The 19,284-nt window shown below is 39.7% G+C and overlaps 4 protein-coding genes across 6 annotated transcripts in view; 2 read left to right on the forward strand and 2 right to left on the reverse strand.

Moving 5' to 3' along the window:
• The window catches only part of macrod2 (mono-ADP ribosylhydrolase 2), a 436,267-nt gene extending 431,930 nt beyond the window's left edge, over nucleotides 1-4,337 (reverse strand). The window contains exons 1-3 of one of the 3 annotated variants that reach the window (XM_079472325.1): nucleotides 4,310-4,337; nucleotides 4,097-4,206; nucleotides 1,990-2,094 (exon numbers count right to left, since the gene is read on the reverse strand). In XM_079472325.1, the coding sequence (XP_079328451.1) occupies nucleotides 1,990-2,094; nucleotides 4,097-4,133 (142 nt within the window). In that variant the 5' untranslated portion in view covers nucleotides 4,134-4,206; nucleotides 4,310-4,337. The other 2 variants (XM_079472323.1, XM_079472324.1) reach the window with 2 other exon arrangements.
• Nucleotides 4,338-5,408: 1,071 nt separating this feature from the next.
• Nucleotides 5,409-7,536, forward strand: mad2l1bp (MAD2L1 binding protein). The gene is made up of 3 exons (XM_079473562.1): nucleotides 5,409-5,852; nucleotides 5,996-6,276; nucleotides 6,373-7,536. Exons 1-3 carry the CDS (start codon nucleotides 5,498-5,500, stop codon nucleotides 6,904-6,906), a joined length of 1,170 nt encoding a protein of 389 aa, XP_079329688.1. The 5' UTR covers nucleotides 5,409-5,497; the 3' UTR covers nucleotides 6,907-7,536.
• Nucleotides 7,284-11,052, reverse strand: ephx5 (epoxide hydrolase 5). Its single transcript, XM_079473561.1, has 9 exons — nucleotides 10,882-11,052; nucleotides 10,461-10,671; nucleotides 9,516-9,696; nucleotides 9,222-9,431; nucleotides 8,953-9,082; nucleotides 8,592-8,803; nucleotides 8,238-8,346; nucleotides 7,920-8,036; nucleotides 7,284-7,796 (listed from the first exon to the last, which is right to left on the reverse strand). Exons 1-9 carry the CDS (start codon nucleotides 10,923-10,925, stop codon nucleotides 7,586-7,588), a joined length of 1,425 nt encoding a protein of 474 aa, XP_079329687.1. The 5' UTR covers nucleotides 10,926-11,052; the 3' UTR covers nucleotides 7,284-7,585.
• Nucleotides 11,053-16,509: 5,457 nt separating this feature from the next.
• On the forward strand, nucleotides 16,510-18,056 carry LOC306903982 (cystatin-like). The gene is made up of 3 exons (XM_079473563.1): nucleotides 16,510-16,814; nucleotides 17,226-17,336; nucleotides 17,454-18,056. Exons 1-3 carry the CDS (start codon nucleotides 16,614-16,616, stop codon nucleotides 17,529-17,531), a joined length of 390 nt encoding a protein of 129 aa, XP_079329689.1. The 5' UTR covers nucleotides 16,510-16,613; the 3' UTR covers nucleotides 17,532-18,056.
• Nucleotides 18,057-19,284: the final 1,228 nt, after the last annotated feature.

A 19,284-nucleotide genomic window follows, 5' to 3' on the forward strand; every position in this document is an offset into this window, starting at 1 on the left:
ATGAACGTGGCGTTCATCATTGTAATGTTATAAGTTGTGCTGTTGGCTCAATGAATCATTATTAGACTGCCATTGCGATCAGAATGACTCGCAAACAAATGGCTCCTTTGGACGGATTCATTTGAACTATTGAAACTTTTCAGTCACAAGCGAATATTTGATCTCAGTGAATCATTCCAATGCAAGATGTGAATGAGCTTTGCTCAATTAGTAAGATTGATTAATTTAATTGGCTCTTGTGGGCTAAGTTAATTGAAAAGAATTAAAAGCGAAACATTTATGTTTGGTAGAACAAAAGTGATGTTTTATATAATTCAATGATCATCGTTTTAATCGTATTTTTATGTTTTGATAAGTGTTTGGTTAAGTCACTTTAAGGTACAGTAGGCCTACGTATGCGTGTTTGTACAAGATAAGGACGGCACTACCTCTCCCTCATTTTGAGCCAGGAAAAACCTTTGTTTGACTTATAATGTTGACATGTATTACATGCATGTAAAGCATATCCACCGATAGCAAAGTCACCTAATGGATGCACTCTATAGAGTTTAATTTTAGCTACCAGAACCCTGAGAGAACAGGAACCAATGAAATCAGATCTGGCTAGTTACTGGCACTCAACCCTGTGCATATGGGTTAGCAAAACAGATAGTAGCCCAACAGCTAGAACGTCCAAACCATCAGGTCTACACTGCTGCCATTGGCCAGTTGGTCAACCCTATGCAATCTCATAGGAACTTTTTTTGAAATCACACGCAAAGGTAAAGACAACTGTGTTCAAAATGCTAATTTGCAAAACGGTCTATAGCACATCATGCAGAAGTAATCTTAGATTGGTAAACTAGGAGCAAATACACAGTCCTAATATCCATGAACCAGTTCACCAGCTCTCAGATCATCTCCAGGCCTGCTGGCACTGGACGTAGCCATTTGGTGAAGCATAAACAGGATGGCGTCCATCCGAGGCAGAGGAAATGGCCCAAGTTACATTTATGACACCTTTCACTACAAAAACTAAATATGAGATGGCCCAGAGGTGCTAAGTGTAAAACAATGCCTTCACAGAGAACATATATATACTTATTAAAAAATGTAAGTTAAATGCATTGCAAGTCACTTTGGATACAGATGTCTGCACAATGTTTAAATATAAATGCAAATGAACAATCTACCAACTTGATGTGCAGAGACTAAACATACATTCGATTTTCTGTGGCACCATTAAGATACAAGCGGAACAGCAATGTTGGCTCAATAAGTGATTTGAACTTTCAAGCGAAGGACCCTTCGCTTTCAGGTAACATGCTCACATTGTTAGAACGTGGTTAGACATTGCACTGATATGAACTAAGAACTAAACTACAAACAAAGAATGTTGTGTACGATTCACAAAAATTTAACATTACGTCACTGAAGACCTTATCTGAGTCCATAAAAACCACATTTATAAACAGTGTCTTGGATCTATGCCTTTGGGTTCTGACCTTTCAGTCTACAAAAACTAAACTCAGATAAACTGGAGCAAAAAGCACAACAATACCAAAGTACCAATCCAGCACCAAATAAAGGTGTACAAACAGGAACAGTGTCTGACACCCTTTTCAAGCTTTTGCCAGGATCAACCATAAATAAGCCATGACATCTGAGCTGTCAGGGCAAGAATGTTCCATGTGTCCTCTTCTTTAAAAAGGCCAGCAAGACACTTGCATGCGGAGTTGTGGCTATCATGGCTGCTGGCAGAGAAGGGCATGAAATAACTGGTACCCTTTTGAGAATGGCAGAATGAGCGCAAAACAACCCCTAAAAGCTGCATGAATTTGAGTTACCTTTGTACTTTGACATCAACCTATGTACCCATGTGAAAATGAAAACACTTTGATTTCCGCAAACTAAAGGACTTACAATGTGAATCTTCAAGAAAGAAAGAAAAAAAAAAACAGCACAACCCCTTATGCCGAAAAACAACTGGCTGCAGGTGTTGAGATTTACCTGTACTGTTCTCTTGATTTGCCCAGGTTGGTATCTTGTCCAGTGCCAGATAGTTGCCCCGATAATCTTTGCGTCTATCCTGGGTTGAAAGGCTGAGTAAGCGTTCTGTGGAACAGAAGACGAGGTGTGAGAATGCGTCACACATCAAAAACAGATAGATCATGGGAAGATTTCTTGTGAAGCACAGCTAATCGGTTTATATAGAACTAGAGCGGCTCATAAAGGAACATCTGCGAGTATCTTTGTGCATTGCTGTCAGAGTGGTACTCTTTGGAGTGGTAATTGTGGCAGCCGGCTAAGCGTGTGTGAGAACTGACAGGCTAATGAGGGTACACTGCTCAGAATACAGCTGCAGGCCCAAAGTGCATGCTTGACACAGAACCAGGCCGCATACAATCAGTTCTATGTAGTAAACGGTGGGGATTTCATTGAAACAAATCATTGATTTCAGACAATTGTGTACGTGACCATAGGTTTGCCATGATTATTAAATGGCATAGAGTAGTTTTGAAAGCACGGTTTCCATCTACAATCTTTTTACTACCGTCTTCCTCTCTTCATTCTATGTCCACACATTGGCAAGTTTGCTCTTGTTCTTTTGGTTTCACTTTTGTTTCAGATAAACCCCTATGGTGGCATTTCAATAGAAGCCAGTCAGCATTCATTTTCCAGCAGCTCAATTTAATTGCCCAAATTTTACATGTTAAATAAATGGGCCAATATAACCGGCCATCAGATGTTTTGTAAAAACATAAGTTAAATTAAAACAATTCAAAGACAAGAGGTTACGCCATTAAATATCACAAACACTACCGATTTGTTCATGCCGAGTGTCCCTACGTGTTTTTTCCCAACCATGTTTATTGATGTATTTAGTCTGCGTTTTTATCTTCCTGCTCTCGCCAATCTTCGACCAACAATGACTTCTTTCAAAAGCGCCTCTTCATGAGCACAATGAGTACTTCATGATTTTTTTAAATAGTTTGAATGTCAGCTAAACATTTCACTGAAATCGCAATTATAATGACATTATTTATATATTGCTTACACTTTGATTATCTAAATTATGTTTTTCACATTATAATGAATGGGGTGGGGGGTCATTATAGTGTGTGAAATAACACCGGTGGCAATAACCCCCCCTGCGACTTCAGGGGACACATATCAAATACATAACACACAGCAAACCTCATGAATCTAACAATCAAATAAAACCTATTGGTCATACAAATATAAGTGTTTTAAGAGAGTAACAAACATACGTCATAATGCAGTCAAAAATGCAATACGTTCTCATGCCATCAAGTATCTCTGTTGTGACACAGTGAAAGGACAATTAAGCATCTTATTCATTCAGCGTTAACTAAACTAAAACCCCATCAATGATCAAATTGACTGTGTGTGTCAAATGATGCAAAACCTTCAGATACACTACTGGAGTTTAACTTTGACACTTAAAAGCAAAACTTGCTGCCGAGTTCAGACCCACTTCAACACACCAGAAGATCCTTGGGTTTACTTCGAAGACGTATAAACTATGCAACCCTGCATGACATATTCACGATGTCATTTAATAGCCCCTGCCTATTAAGAGCCCCAAAAATGTACAATTCATATCGTGCTTGCATCCCAACTACTTCCCAATGCACCTGTTACAGCTACAGGCTCTGTTGAGTACCGGTGGCACGTGCCTTGTTCGAGTTCATGAGAAGTACAACGTAGGATTGTATTTGTTATCATAAAATACAGCCTGACCGCATCAATCAAACGTGTCCGTCTGATGATCTATTTACAAGGACACAAAATAAACCTAACTCAGCTTTATGCTCACTGCATGAATAGTAATAGCAGTTTTCATTCAAACAGGTGCAAACGCTAAACACATCAGGGCCTGAATAACAGCGTCCCGTACAGACGCTTTACCTGCATGTGAAGGTGCGAGTGCCAATGTTGTGGATTCTCAGAGCGGTGCGTCTATTTCAACACGTTCCTCTCGTCCCGTTTACCGCGTGAACCCAAAATGAACACCGCGAGTGTCAAAACGCAGACTGACATTATCTTCTGAATCCTGCTTTTGACGGAAGACACGAGTCTAAAAGAGCCTTACCTTTCTCCGCTCTCCACTCCTTTTTCTTTTTGCTCATGGTGCCGTGATGTGAGGGCTTCTGGTAACTGGGTTTTGAGTTAATCAACCCCAGGCTCACAGTGATATGCGCGCTGAAACTCAAGAGAAAGTGAAATAGCTCCTGTAGCGTACCGCCTCACCTGAGTAACTGTCAATTTGTAGTTGGTGGGTATACTGTGATGCGACGCAACCTACCTTCGTGGTTATCGTGGAGGCCGTGTATAAAATAACGCGCTATGATTGGTCGGCTTGTACGCGGAAGCGGTGTTGTGATTGGATGGATTGCGGTCAGATGAGCGGAGTCACGCTTGACGTTGGTTAGGTTGAGCGTCTATGGCGTTAGAGGCTTGTAGGGTAGCAACCGCGGGAGTGAGCGGATAAGCGCTGGAAAAGACTGGAGACTCTTGTGTCATGCTTGGCAAACTTTAGTGATGCCACTTATTTTCTCCCGCTTTCTGTAGATGTTCTGTTTTTATCTTAAAATTTCACTCATGTTTGAATCCTGACATTTGAATTTGTCAATATAATATTTATTTGAAATCGTTCAATAATGGAGAATACTTTGTTTTCATCAATAATCATTTACCTTTGAACCCCAAAGTAGCTGTAGGCCTACCGTGTTCCGGCCATACATGTCTTTTTGCCTAGATAAGACGTCTTATCCCAGATAATACCAAATGCACACAAAGAGCCAGATTGAATATACTGCATCTGCTCTCTGAAAGCATTATGTCAATAGACATAGAAGTGTAGTATAAGACTTATATCTTATGGGTTCACCCCCAAAATGTTGTAGTGGGCCCTGTAAGATCTATGCAAGAGTGTTGACCAACAGGGAAATAGTAGGCCATCAACAGATATGAGACATAAAAGACCCAAACCAACCAAACCTGGTGGGACAAAAATGAAAAAACCCTGAATATGACTCTCTCACTTATTCCTTAAAATTAACTTATTTTAAAAGACAATGTCCTAAGCTAAAACTTTACAAGCAAGCAATATTCAAACGCAATATATCACTTCAACTTTGTTAAAATAAAATGTACTTGTAAAATATGTTTTCTAAGATGAATTTGTATCTTTAAAATAACGTTCATTATCCCAACAGGACAGAATACATAAAAATATTCAACCTGTAGATGGCGAAGGTCTTTGGCCTTCTAGTATGAATCCCCAAAGGGCACAAAATATTTAAAAAAAATAATGCGTTTGTACATTTATGTATAAAAATTGGCACTTTAAAATTGCAACATTCTGCCGTTATTTTATCAGATGATTTCTATTTTTGACATTCGTTATCTTGAGGACTTTTACACTGCTATTGATTTCCGGTTTCCGTGTTTCCCATGATGCAGTACCGGAGGGTAAATTTAAACAGTAGAAATGGAAGAGAATTCAAGAAGGGCAGCGTTTGAGAGTGAAGATATGACTGTCATCAAATATACTTACGCTGTCGAGGCTTCCCACAACAAACTTAATCACGTCGATCAATGCGGAACTCAAGTGGACTCGAAGGTTTCGACAGATGGAGCGTTAGCAAGGAACAATTTCTGCCATATCGATGATCCCGAATCCTCTCACCACTCACCAGTGGAACGTGTGTGTTTACTTGATAACATTGGTAATACAGAAAGGCATATGGCTGTTGTGGAGTCTTGTAATGCTCCAGAGGACAAAGAAAATATTAAGAGCCCAAAAGAGTCGAGAACAGGACAAGGCTGTGATGGTTCTGATCCAGGTAACGTTAGTGGCAGTCGGTTACGGTTCGTGCTAAATAGCTATATTTCCTGTCTATTCTCATCTTAGAGTAAATTATGATACCTTTACAATTCTCTTGATATTCCTTGTTTTAATATAAATGTTCAATATTGTTATTTTAAGGTTGCCAGCAAATAGACACTTTAAGCAGTGATTCCAGCAGTCAGCATAATAGTGACGCTAAAGCTGTTCCTGCACACAATATTGATGATGATGAAGAAATATTCAGAAAAGCAAAAGAGGAGGGATGCGTGACCGTCGTCTTCCCAGGGCGAATCACACAGGACGGCTGCTGTAGATTTGTCTGTGAGCTTCTTAAGTGTGTCCTTTATCAGAGGCAACAGCTGCCCATGACTTATGACCAAATGGTGTTCCTTCAGAAACAACAGCATAATGCCACACAGGTAAAACTGCTAACATGTTAATAAACATGGTGATTTATTATTATTCAGTGTTCCATTTTATCCATTGTGTGACTTTATACAATTTCTTTCTCGCAGACAGAGGGTGTGGTGAACCATCGGCCTGTGAAGACCTCAGGGGGCTTGGATTGGCGTCATTGCCAGCGGACATTGCAGGAGCTGGACGAAGTTCTGGCCCACCTTGAAGCCCTGTTTTCTCTTAGCCAGGTCCCCCGTGTGCTTTTCATGCTGGGAGGTTCTACCATTATCCCCACCGAGCTATACGAGGTCAACATGGAAGCTGTAGCCATCGGGGCAGGAGAAAACACCCTAAGGACTTCAGCATGTTTAAGACAGCTCTTCCGCACGCTCTTTGTGGCCGACCTTCTGTCAGATGCGAAGTCTATGCGTATGATGGCCACCACCATCATGGCTCTGGGTCACCGGGATTGTGGCGTGACGGGGTTCAAACCAAAAGTAAATTTTAGGGTTCCCACAAAAGTGAAACGACATGTCATCTCTATAGCCAGTGATTTGTCACTCGTTGGGGAGCTACAAAAATGCAACAGAGACGACCTGGAGGATTATATATGGTTTCAGGTTCCCATCACTGTGAAAGGTTTCTGTAAATGAAAATTAAATGTGGCCTAGACAGACAGGGAATAAAGACAGATTTCAGGGAATGTTGGAAGAAGATTCACTCCATTCTCAGGGATCACGGTGTCTGTATTTTGGCTGTTGTTTCTATACTTTGTTCACAAATTGTGTGGATGTTTTAAACCCTTAGATTATTTATGACATGTTAACATGATCACAATCCATTTTTATCTTTCTATATTTTACAGTATAGTACAGTGGACTTCTAATATTCTCATTTGCAGCTTCTAAATTAATGTGCATGATGATTGTAATCTCTTGAAACAACAGTAAATTATGTTTTTTTTACTAAACAATTCTGTGGCAGTATACAATTTAAATGAACACAATGGAGTTTGGTGCTACAAATCTGTACTGTTTAAATATTAATTTTATTTTGTTTATTCATCACAGATAATTGAATCTTCTAGGTTCACAATGTAACTTTTTACTGATGTCAGTTTCACATCACAAACATGTAACTCAATTATTCTTAAGAGAATGTGTCTGAAATATATCATGCAAAGAAACCTTTACAATTATATTTTATAAAAAATTGTGAACTAGAACTGGGTGAGCTTTGCTTTTCTTAGATTTGACTGACTAAATAATATTGTGAAATATATGAACAACATTCAGCAGAATTGCAACTTTATTCTAGTCTGGAGTAAAGTTGTTATTTGCGCCTTTTACTCTCTACCTTCTCCACAAATTGTATGATGTCTTGAGCCAGAAGATGGGGTTCTTCAAAGGCAGCAAAATGTCCCCCTCTTGGCATGTAAGAGTAGGAACGAATATCTCTAAACCGTGAGCTGGCCCAGGTTTTAGGGCAATGGACTAGCTCATTGGGAAAGGCAGCCAGGCCCGTGGGCACAATCACGTTGTTGCTTAAAGGGAAATAAGAGAATAGCTTTAGATATCACTAATATGTTACTAACTAGAAGATGTAATTAAAAATTCTGAATGAGCCTTGACCTCAGGTCACTGAAGCTACTAAGACTTAAACTTACACACTGTCCACAATGTCTCTCTTCAGATTTTCTTTGTAGAAGCGCATCGAGGGAATGATGGAACATGTGGTCCAGTAGATCATGACATTTGTAAGAAGGTCATCTAGACTGAACTTTCTGTGTCAAAGAAAAGGCCTGTAAATTATAAATAAACTAGACACAGTTTGTAGGTTTAGCGTGGATGCGCTACATCCATGCTGCAGTGGGTGGAAATTATATTCCTTCCCAGGGAAATGAATCAGTGTGTAAAATGTATACATACACTTATATCTGTATCAGCTATTTTCTCACATTACACGTAAAAAAAAATTGTATTACCTCTCCAAACCCCCATCCTCCAAGTCTCTGTTTGCCAAGTCAGTCCAGGAAGAGAATTTTTCCAAGATATAGGCAGCCAATCCAACTGGAGAGTCATTCAGTCCACATCCTGCAGGGACAAACAAAATGCTTACATATATTTTACAGCAGAAGTTTAATTGTAAATAAACTGCTTGCAATGCAAGGCCACTGGTTTGATTCGAAGCAACAACAAAAAAAAATCAACTGATAAAATTTAAACTTTGGATGAGGTGTCGATAAAATTCACATCTGACCCAAAATCTTTGTTATACATATAAAATGCATCTATAAAAGTTAGAATATCTTTAAAATGCAGCACAATATAATATATACCTGCTGTGTCCGGTTTAGTGGCTTGAATGTGTAAATAACCAGATTCTCTCAGCATTTCATAAATATTCTTGTCCATGTAAGGATAGAGTCGTTTGACATCTTCCTTTGTGAATCCCACCAAGAACGGAAGGTAACGACCAACAAGTATGGAGAGCAGTCCAACGCTATTAGTCTTAGCAGTGATCATGTTCAAGTGAAGGCCACGAACACACCTTTTTTAAAAGAGAACAATAGAGAAATGGATATTTATTTACAGTACATAACAGAAAGGGACATGGATAAGCAGATAATATGATTGAAAGGAATTACTAGTATATAAGGATATAAATAAAGTCATTATGGTAGGTAAAATTGATCTCACTCTGGTTTCATCTGGGCCATGTTGCTGGTTATAAGGGATCCCCAGTCTCCCCCTTGCACGTAATACTCGGTGAACCCCAGTCTTTCCATGAGCTTATGAAAGATCCGGGCAGCAGCCATAGAGTTAAATCCTCCAGATTTAATAAAAAGAATAAATAAATAAATCAACTTCATATACTATTTTATGACATCAAGGTCATTGTGGAATGTCTATTAGAATTATGCCGCATGCTATTACTATAGAATCCCATCGTATGCTGGTAGATGTACCTTGTTTATGTGGAGCTTCAGAGTAGCCGTAGCCTGGAATGGAAGGACAGACAACCTCAAAGACTACATCTGACTCGGTCTTAGTGAGCAAGGGCAGGACCTTGTAAAACTCAAAGAAGGAACCAGGCCAGCCGTGAACCATCATGAGTGGAAGAACTTTCTTTCCCGGTGTCTGAACAGGGCTCACGTGAATGAAATGAACATCTAATCCTGAAAAGAGGCAGCAGTGAGGTCAAAATATGAGTAATCGAACATAATTTTGCTTAAAAATGTGGAAAGAATTTAAATTCTTACCCTCAATTTTGGTTTTGAAATGAGTGTATTGGTTGATCATCTTCAGCTGTTTCCCCCAGTCAAACTGGTGCCTCCAATAGGACACCACGTTTCTAAGATATGTCGAGTTAAATCCATAATGGAAGCGGCCATCCTCAAGTGGGTCTGTGTAACGTGTTTGATCAATGCGTCTATACAGATCCTGTGAATTTATAGGCGAAGAAAGAGTTTTAGGTCATCCATGCATCATTCTTCACCCAGTCAATGCTGCCTTGCCTTTCACACTTTCATTAATGATTTGTACTACAGATAACAAAACCCATTTCATTTGTAGTAAAATAATGTTTATACCGTAGGGGATTTAAAGGTAAAAGACGCGTCGATCAGTTGTGATGTAAGAAGACATCGAGTCAGGACTTTAATTAATAGAATAACATTTACTCAAGAAAATTGTTTGTAGTTTTGCCAGCAGAAGTCAGCTTCAACACTCTCAAGGAGTTCCACGGGCCGACCAGCCTTCATTCAAGATACAGTGATATTTATGCTAACAGAGGTCCTTAGGTAGATCAAGCTCACATGCTTGGTTATCAATAGATAAACAAGAATACAAAGTTCTTAAACACTTCTGGAGTCAAGACATACTATATAGTATTATAGATTATCAAAGGTGACAGGCATGCCATGTACTATAATACAAATCAAAACATGACGTTAATTTTCCTTTCTTTCTCACTTCCCTGAAACAATACAGTAACACATACACAAAGTGTGTGCTAACAGAAGATGTTTTCAAACACCATGGAAAGAAGTCCCTTGTCACAGTAACACTGACCTAGCAGGAAGAGAGAACCTAGGCATTCATTAGAGAGGTTCGTCCTGATCATGCTTAAATCATCAATTTAAAACAAGATAATGCCCTTCAATACAAACAGTAATGTTCACACCCATACCCATGTGTACACCCACCTGTATCTCTTCCTCTGAGGTCTTCACCACAAACGTGTGAAGAGTTTCGTCCTCATTTAGAAGTTTGTCACCTGCTCCCCACCACCCATCCCCTATTGGCATCCTTTTGGAAGTTTTCCTCCATGCCAAATAGCACAAAAGTCCTCCGACCCCAGCAGAAGAGAGTGCCAAGAGCTTAAGTTTAGACCGATCCAGGTTGCTAAACGTCTCTCTGAAAAAAGAATGAAATCTTACAAGTTACGTAACAACAAGAAAATTGTAATGTAAATTAATGTACAACTTAAGTTACACAGAATGAATTGTACAGACGAGTTGCAGTGATGTAGTAATATTTCGTGTACCGATCTTGGAATGACTAGGCAAAATCCCATGACGTTTTTGATATTAAAACGTGCATGCATCGCTATTAAGTTTGACTTACTTGACACTTTCAATGGTTGGCATAATAAAGTCCTCAAACCCCATCGTGCAAGAAATCAATTTAGGTAATTTTCCAGGCAAACTGTTAATGTTGATGGATTACACTCCAAAGACTTTTGGACCAAAGTGCGTTGAAGGAGGAGTTGCCTCCATGCTCGAATGATACGTACGACCACTTCCTGCGGGGCTGCGCATTATATACATCATAATACCGCGAGAGCGAATTAAAACAGTCTGTTTCGGAAGGCTCGCAGTTTCTGGCTGTCATACGCCGATCGGTATGTGCAGTGCAAACACCTGAAGAATAAGTGTTGAAATTTAAACTTCGCAGTCAAATGTAAACATAAGATGCACTATTATTTGATAAGTCTATCCAGCCCAAAATGTTATTTCATTACCACAGCATTGTGACCGTGTGTGTGTGTGTGCGTGCGTGCGTGCGTGCGTGCGTGTGTTCTTCTCAAAAAGTGGTAATAGACTAAACAATTCGGTGCAGTTTTAGATGAACAGACCCTCCTAAAACCATTGACATGGACAATAAAACCATTTACTCACTTAACAAAATGTGCCATTTGTAAAGAGTAGAAAAGGCATTAGCTAACTATAAACAATTTAGTCTTTAAGCATTTATTCATCCTTAATGTTGCTACAGTAATTTCTGTTAGTCCATGGTGCATTACAGGGGTGCTGCAACGTTGTGTCATGCATTCTGACTCCTTTACAATGTTAAACGTGTTGTCATCTCATGTTTAACATGGTCAACTTGTCAAAAAACGAGTTGGATGTATTACGTAGTATTTCTGTGCTTGATACGCTCCCCCAGTATTCGTACAGGTTTCGGAATGTTTTTTTCAAACATGAGAAATCGTTACGTAACAATTTTTCTTAGTCCGTTATTGGACAATTCTCCCGGAAGAGAATGTGGCACGCCCATGGAGAGCTGGAGAAGGAGCATGCGCACAAGTCACTTTCCCTTGTGTGCAGGAGAGAGACAGATAGCACTATGTTAGCGAAGTTCAGCTGTGTTGTTTGTTTGCTGCTTTGGGTGATGAATGTTATATAAACGGTGGATTTAATGCTGGATTTGGAGATCGTTTGAAACTGATAGATGGACCGGCGGTCCCTGCGCTAAAAGATGCCCGACATGAACCGTACGCGGTGAGTAAAACTGATGTCTGTGTTTTCTTGGCAATGTGTGCGCAAGTGCTTTAGTTCAGCTCCCCCCACATGCATTGCATGTTTTCAGAAATAATCATGCAGCTGTATCTATCTTTAAATGAGATAAAACTAAAGATTCTGTTTTTGAAGGGTGCGGTACTATTCTGTAAGTACTCAAGATAAACATGAAATATACAGAAACTGTGTAAGTTAGGGCCACTTTAACTGATGTTAACAGACACAACGTTTGATTTAAAAATGTTTTAGTAGATGCTGACACATTAATATGAACTAAGATTATGAAATGCTGTAGAATTATTGTTCATTGTTAGTTCATGTTTACTAATGCATAGACTAATTGTAAGCAAATAGCGATATTTGAGACAATTTAATATTTGCTTATTATATTACCTGAAACAAGAAGCAGAGATAGGCTTGACTGACTGGAATCATTATAATGAAGTCATCATGGCTTTTGCATTTCATCTGAGCACAAATATTATTCATTTAAATTATATAAGGATGCATTATGATTAGGTCAAACCTAGAGATCTTGCAGATTCTAGTTTATTATTTTGTTGGAAGTGTATTCAACATTATACAGCACAGCATATATCCTGACGCAGTGTATTTAATAGCTGGTGACTTCAACCATGCTGATTTAGGAACAGTGCCACATCTGGGCCAGTCTGACCGTATTTCCACGTTCTTAGAGTAGGCCCTCACCTTTCCACAGCCATCAGCCTCAGCACGGGCTCCCCTCAGGGCTGCGTGCTGAGTCCCCTGCTCTATACCCTCTACACAGAACTGCACTCTTGTTCATGTCAGCAATAAAATTGTTCATTTGGGGGGAGATGAGTCTGCCTACCATGATTAGGTACAGCGGCTATAGTGTTGTGGAGGGACAGCAACCTGTTCCTGAAGACATTAAAGACAAAGGAGTTAGTCATTGACTTCAAGAAAAACTTTACTGACATTCAGCCTATACTGTTTGGCGGGGATTGTGTGGAGAGGGACTCCAAGGAAGTTTTCATCAAGGAAGACTTGACCTGGGGCGTGAACACCATATAACTGGTGAAGAAAGCACAGCAAAGACTCTGGGGACAAAATATAATTAAAGACACATACCACCCTGGCCACTCAGTGTTTAATCTGTTACCGTCAGGCAGGCAGTACAGAGCCCTAAAAACAAGGACAAATCGCTAGGAACAGCTCCTACCAAGTAGCTGTAAAATTTCTAAATACCAAAGGACAGTGTTTGCATTAAGAATGTTCATGCCAACTGTGAAATCGTTGTGAAATATTCCATCTGTGCAATATTTTGTCCGCGCAATTTCTTTGTATTTCTGATCTTTTTATATTATTGTTCCTACACTGTGAGTGCGCGCTCAATTTCATTGTATTGTACTTGTTACAGTGACAATAAAGAAATAAAGAAAATTTAGTGTTTTCATTCTGAGGGACGTGAAAATTCAAACCAAGGAACAAAAGAGCCTCTGTTGCAATGACTAACAAAAATTTTTGTCTCTGAATCATACAAAAACATCAGTCCCCACCAGGGCTGGACTGGTAATCTGGCATACCGGGCAAATGCCTGGTGGGCCGACGCACTTGGGGGCCGGTTGATATAAAATTATTTTTTTTTATTTGCCAACGACCGGCCCATAAAGCAGGGACAGCGGCCCATTGGTTCATTATCCATACTGACACTGGGCTGGCCCAATCATCTCTTAGGGTTAGGGCTCCAACCCTCCCCCTCGGTTTCTTGTGTCAAATGCAGTCAGTGGGTCAGAGCCAGAAATCTGTGGATTTAGGATGGAGAAACAAAAGCGCAAGGGCAAGGGGGGTGCGGAGAAGTTGCGGGCCAAACAAATACAAATTCTAGAGGTTGATGCCTCAACATGTGCAAAAATAACCGACATGTTAAGTGCTGTAGCTTCAGTTTCCAAGCCTATAGTAGCTTACCTAACGACATTTTGCAAAAACAGGTGAACATAGCACATGGAGGAGAGGTGACTAGCCATGGCGGCACCCAGGAAGAGGAGTAGGTGTCTGATAGTGAATTCAAGGAGAGACAGAGTGAGCAGGAGAGTGTACTTGAAACGGTAAGCAGTGTTGGGCGCTACAAGCAGTGACGCTACTAGCTTAACTAAATTTTTCAGTAGCGTGGTGGTAACGTCGCTGTTTTCTGAATCAAATAGCTTTTCCGTAGCGAAGCTCTTTTGTTGATCAAGTAGTGCGGTAGCGTCCACACAAGCTAACGTTACATATTACCAAACACAGACATCCCAAGTCTCCCGGAAGTTCCGGGAGTCTCCCGCATATTGATAGCGGCTCCCTGATGCCCGCAAATGAGTTAAAATATCCCGGAATCTAGAGCGAGTGATCAAGAGCGCGCATGCGAGACAGAGACTGTGCTTCAACACATGTAGCGCGCGCACAGCAGAGAGGGAGCGCGATACCTTGCGTGTGTGTGTGTGTTTGTGCTAGTCTGCGTGTGTGCCTCGTGAAGCGCAGGTAATACAGAGAGCATCCTGATTGGCCCGTTTCGGTAAATCAACCAATCAATTGTCAGTGTGGGCAGGCTTTTGTCTCTTCTCCCTAGTCCCGAACTGAATACTGGGTTTAATGATTGTAAAGACATGTTGAGGTGAGTTCATCAAGTTTTATTTGATTTCATGCGCATATTATTCAGGTCGGCTAACAACTAGCTACGTGAAAACACCTTAGACATATTTAAAATGGCAATGGAATGTAATTAAAAGCATTTCCCTGAAATGACTTTTTGCAGGTTGGGATGTCTGCAAACATTTCTGAAGAACAAGCTCATATCGGAAACACAACTGCTAAGGATCACCGATCCTGGTCCAGTAAGTGACGCCACCACCATACAGGGACCGGCCGATGACTTCTTCGTGTTTTACGGTAAACATTACTGCCACCTTCTGCTCCGGATGGTGACATCACAGTGTGTGGGCCTGGTTGGGCCACGACGAAGATGATGATTTACCTAAATTAATGAATATTATAGTAAGACAACATAATCTGACAGACATTATAATAGCGACAACGATTGTCACCTACTGCACTAGCCACTCAGTCAGCTAAAGTCAAATAACACAGCATAAGCTATTTTGCATTGTTTTTGTAGCTAGTTAAGCAGAGTTAACTTATTCAATTGCAACTTTGGCTGATTATTCTAATGTTAACTAGCTTTTATAACATGGAGCACATTGTAATTGACAGAGTTGCAGAGAAGAGCAAGCTACTGAGGAAGCTGCTGTTATTGTAAGGTGAGTTGAGATTATTGATATTATTATAAAAATATTCATAATATTGTAGACTGAAATGTGACTCGTTATTCTCTCTCGCTCTCGCTCTCGCTCTCTCTCTCAGGATGCCCTCACGTTTGTAGTTCGTTGTCTTTGATGTTCAGAGCACCATGGAGCCATTTCCACTAAGTAAGTATAAAATATGTGCAACCATCTCTCTACATTGTTATATATTAAAGATACTTGTATGGGGATCATTTTTCTCATTCAGTTATCATTCTCGTCTCTCTCTCTCTCTCTCTCTCTCTCTCTCTCTCTCTCTCTCTCTCTCAGGATGCCCTCACTTTGTGTAGGCCCTACTCCACTGCCACCTTTGGTCACCACGGAGTCAGTCAAGAGAGAGTGAGTACACTGGTCCATGGCACTTAGTTCTCAGCTTTGTAGGGGTTTTTGGGAATGGAAAAGTAGATATGCATATCTACAGGGACCGCAAGGATGGTGTACTGGTTGGTTGTGTCCGACCGATTGTGGTGGGCCGGTCTGAGCAAAAATGCCAGGGCCCTTTTTTTATCCCAGTCCAGCCCTGGTCCCCACATAACCGTTGGTGGTCTATCATGATGATCATTCCCTATGTTACAATCCTCAACTTATGCAGGTGCCTACTATTTTATGCTGCTTAATAAATCTGTCCCTGTACTGTGAAGTAACTTTACGAGGATCACAAACAAACCAGATGCAAAGTAACTTTACAGTAAAGTGTTGTTATAAAACAAAAGAAAACTGAAGGTCTTTAAAGTAGGTTCAACAGACAGGCAGACAAAAAGAAAGAAAGAAAGAAAGAAAGAAAGAAAGAAAGAAGGAAAGAAGGAAAGAAGGAAAGAAGGAAAGAAGGAAAGAAGGAAAGAAAGAAAGAAAGAAAGAAGGAAAGAAGGAAAGAAGGAAAGAAAGAAAGAAAGAAATGGTTCTTTGAAAATATTTATATAACTTATATTTAAACATAGGATTTAAGGCTTACAGAAACCTAAAAGGCTGAACGTTTAAAGCTCATATAATTACAAAAGGATGATAGACGATTAAAATCCTATATGATAGGCTTGGAAATGCTGTGATTAGAATAAAATCACTGTTTTCCCAAACTAGTTACAGTATCCTCCCTACGGCCGTGATTGGTTAAGCCGCTAGGCACCTCCCATTAGGACACAGCGCTTTAACCCGTGACGCATTGTTTATATAATCCAGACGGCTGTTTACCACCCACGGAAACAAGAACACATCGAAAGAGTTAGTTACAACAAACGCCATCATGTATGTTAAGATGATAGTAGCGGTTTTAGCAGCGATTCTAGCCGTGTCGTGCGCCGGGCTGATCGGAGGCCCTGTCGATACGGACATGAATGATCAAGGCACTAAGGATGCGTTACTGTTCGCTGTGGCCCAGCACAACAGGAGAAGCAATGATGCATATTTGAGTCTGGTGTCCGAAGTACTCGAGGTCAAAAGACAAGTAAGTTTATTTAAAAAAAAGTTTATTTGTTGTTTCTTCTTTACATTTGGACACGTCGAAATGTGAAGGATACTCCCTTCCTAAAAAATAAGAACGCTGTACTTGGACTGTCATGATGACTAATGATTGGATCATCAAACGTGACTTTATACGGGTCCGCCCTTAAGCAGTTGACGTCGTCAGTTTAATCACGATTTATTCATGAACGCGTAAGTAAAGATGTGATTTGCGTAAAAGAACAAAACAGTTCATTTGTTTCAAACAAACCCTTTACTGCTAAAATAAAACGTCTTACACACTTGTATAACAAATGTGCGTAGTAGGCCTATTTCATGAAGAAATATTGAAAGGCTCTTTCGCTAAACCACCATAGATACAGAATGTTTGACATGTTTCTGGTTGACATTGTAGATTGTCTCTGGGCTGAAATACACCTTCACCGTGAAAATGGTCAGAACCAGCTGCCGAAAGGCTGATGTTGAGGCCCTTTGCCCCATTCCGAAAGACCCCGCCAATGCAATGGTAACACACAATGTGAACTTTAATATCACAATATTGTTCACAATATCTGTTTACGTTTCTTGAAACGATTTTGTCTGTGATAATACTTTTAACCTTTTACACTTATTTTTTCTAAAGCTGCCTGAATGCAAAATTGTGGTCTGGAGCCAGCCATGGTTGAACTCAATCAAGGTCCTCGACAACACCTGCCCATAGACCACATGAGTGCTGGATGTTTTCAACATTCACGTAGCAATAAACTTCACCTGGCTTATGGGGGAACTGTAATGTTTTGTCTCTCTCTAGTCATTTTCACTAACAGATTATTAATTGAAATACTCCATACTGACATAGTTATCAACAATACCAACTTGATAGATTCTAATTCTCTGGGAAAAGTTAGACATTTGTAAAATTTCAAAACAATAAAAGGCATGTATTTATATTTGTTTTTCTTTTATGTCTGTGCCTCGAGTTTGTACCGACTGTAGTGATATCCTCAAGCGCTCACTAGATTTGCTGGACTGTGCTGGACTGGGCATGTCTTGTGTACACCTGATTTTATTAGGACTACATATTTTTTCATGTGAAAAATGAAAGTTAAAGGACCACAAATTATAATACATTTGTTCTTATGCAAAGTTAATGTTTACATCTTATATACTTATAGAAGTGTAAGAAGGTTCTGGATTCCATGCCAGGAAACACATAATAATAAAATAATAAAAGGTGTATTCACTGTATCTGCCAAATGTGTCAATGTAATATTAATGTGGATAAAGGTGTTGGCACACAGCCGTCATTTGAATTTCGTAATTATGTGTGACACCTTTTTGCTATAGAACAGATATTCTGAGACAAAAGGGAACCAGAGGAACGGTATCTGACGGCTGAGACTGACTGTCAGATTACATTTCCCCAGTGTTTCATAAGAGGGTAAATTCATACATGTTTTAGATATACACTTCTGACTTTTAACCAACACAAATAGGTTCTGACACGCTGTCTGTACATTTTTCCATCAGAGCAGAAGGAATGTATTTAGACACTTGAGAATGATACTGTCAGATAAGGTTCCCCTGTGTTCAATAGTAAAGAAAGTCCTGCTTAAGCATGCTTCAAACCAACAATGTTAAAACATGGTCCACATTAACTAACCACAATCCTACTGAACTGCTGCTGGGGCAGGCTCTGGATATGGCACAGTATGGTATGGCCTTCTACTTCTAAATTCAACATTGGGAACAGGGGAAACGGTATCCAACGGCTGAGCTCGTTACTGTCAGATACCATTCCCCCAATGTTTCATAAGAGGGAAAGTTCATGAATATTTTAGATTGACACTGCTGACTTTTATACCCACAATAAATAGGTTCTCACACTGCGGGTTTTTAAACGTAATATTCCTATATCATAGCATAAGTAACAAATTCAGACAAACTGAAAATTACACTATCACATCATGTTTCCCTGTGTTCAATAGAACACGGTGTGTTCATATATGAGAAAAAAGACCCAACTGCACATACAAATAAAACAAACAAGTAATGTAGAGAATAGTCAAACAAACTTGATAGTATTTTTTTTATTTCCTTTTTCAAAAGGAGGATTTTTATCACTGCCTGAGGACTTTTTTCTTTTCTTACAACAAGATCTATTTTGAATATACCCTAAGAGTAAATAGTTATTACAAATTATAACGATAATATTCATATTTTTGCACCATAGCTAGCATCTCGACAAAACCCCCCTCCTGCAGGTGTGCGATTGGATAGTTAGTTCAGTATGGAAATCCTTTTTTTAACAATGCATGGACAAAAAATATATTCCATAAAATAGTCAAATATTTCACATATTAATATTCACATACGAATATTAAATGAAAAGCATATTTCGGTTGGCAATGAAAAGATAATTCATTACCTTTAAGAACTATTATGACGTTACGAAACTAGGCAGCGTGCTTAGG

The sequence above is a fragment of the Barbatula barbatula genome (genome assembly GCF_947034865.1).
Source record: "Barbatula barbatula genome assembly, chromosome: 14".
NCBI classification, from domain to species: Eukaryota; Metazoa; Chordata; class Actinopteri; order Cypriniformes; family Nemacheilidae; genus Barbatula; species Barbatula barbatula.

What these genes read in the sequence shown, in the direction of transcription:
- LOC306903982 (XM_079473563.1), top strand. Translation starts at nt 16,614, where the DNA reads ATGTATGTTAAGATGATAGTAGCGGTTTTAGCAGCGATTCTAGCCGTG. An exon ending in TACTCGAGGTCAAAAGACAA is followed by an intron (nt 16,815 to 17,225) that starts GTAAGTTTATTT and finishes TTGACATTGTAG; the next exon opens with ATTGTCTCTGGGCTGAAATA. An exon ending in AAGACCCCGCCAATGCAATG is followed by an intron (nt 17,337 to 17,453) that starts GTAACACACAAT and finishes TTTTTTCTAAAG; the next exon opens with CTGCCTGAATGCAAAATTGT.
- ephx5 (XM_079473561.1), bottom strand. Translation starts at nt 10,925, where the DNA reads ATGGGGTTTGAGGACTTTATTATGCCAACCATTGAAAGTGTCAA. An exon ending in CACTAAACCGGACACAGCAG is followed by an intron (nt 8,347 to 8,591) that starts GTATATATTATA and finishes TTGTCCCTGCAG; the next exon opens with GATGTGGACTGAATGACTCT. An exon ending in GAGGATGGGGGTTTGGAGAG is followed by an intron (nt 8,037 to 8,237) that starts GTAATACAATTT and finishes TCTTTGACACAG; the next exon opens with AAAGTTCAGTCTAGATGACC.
- mad2l1bp (XM_079473562.1), top strand. Translation starts at nt 5,498, where the DNA reads ATGGAAGAGAATTCAAGAAGGGCAGCGTTTGAGAGTGAAGATATGACT. An exon ending in CTGTGATGGTTCTGATCCAG is followed by an intron (nt 5,853 to 5,995) that starts GTAACGTTAGTG and finishes TGTTATTTTAAG; the next exon opens with GTTGCCAGCAAATAGACACT. An exon ending in AACAGCATAATGCCACACAG is followed by an intron (nt 6,277 to 6,372) that starts GTAAAACTGCTA and finishes TCTTTCTCGCAG; the next exon opens with ACAGAGGGTGTGGTGAACCA.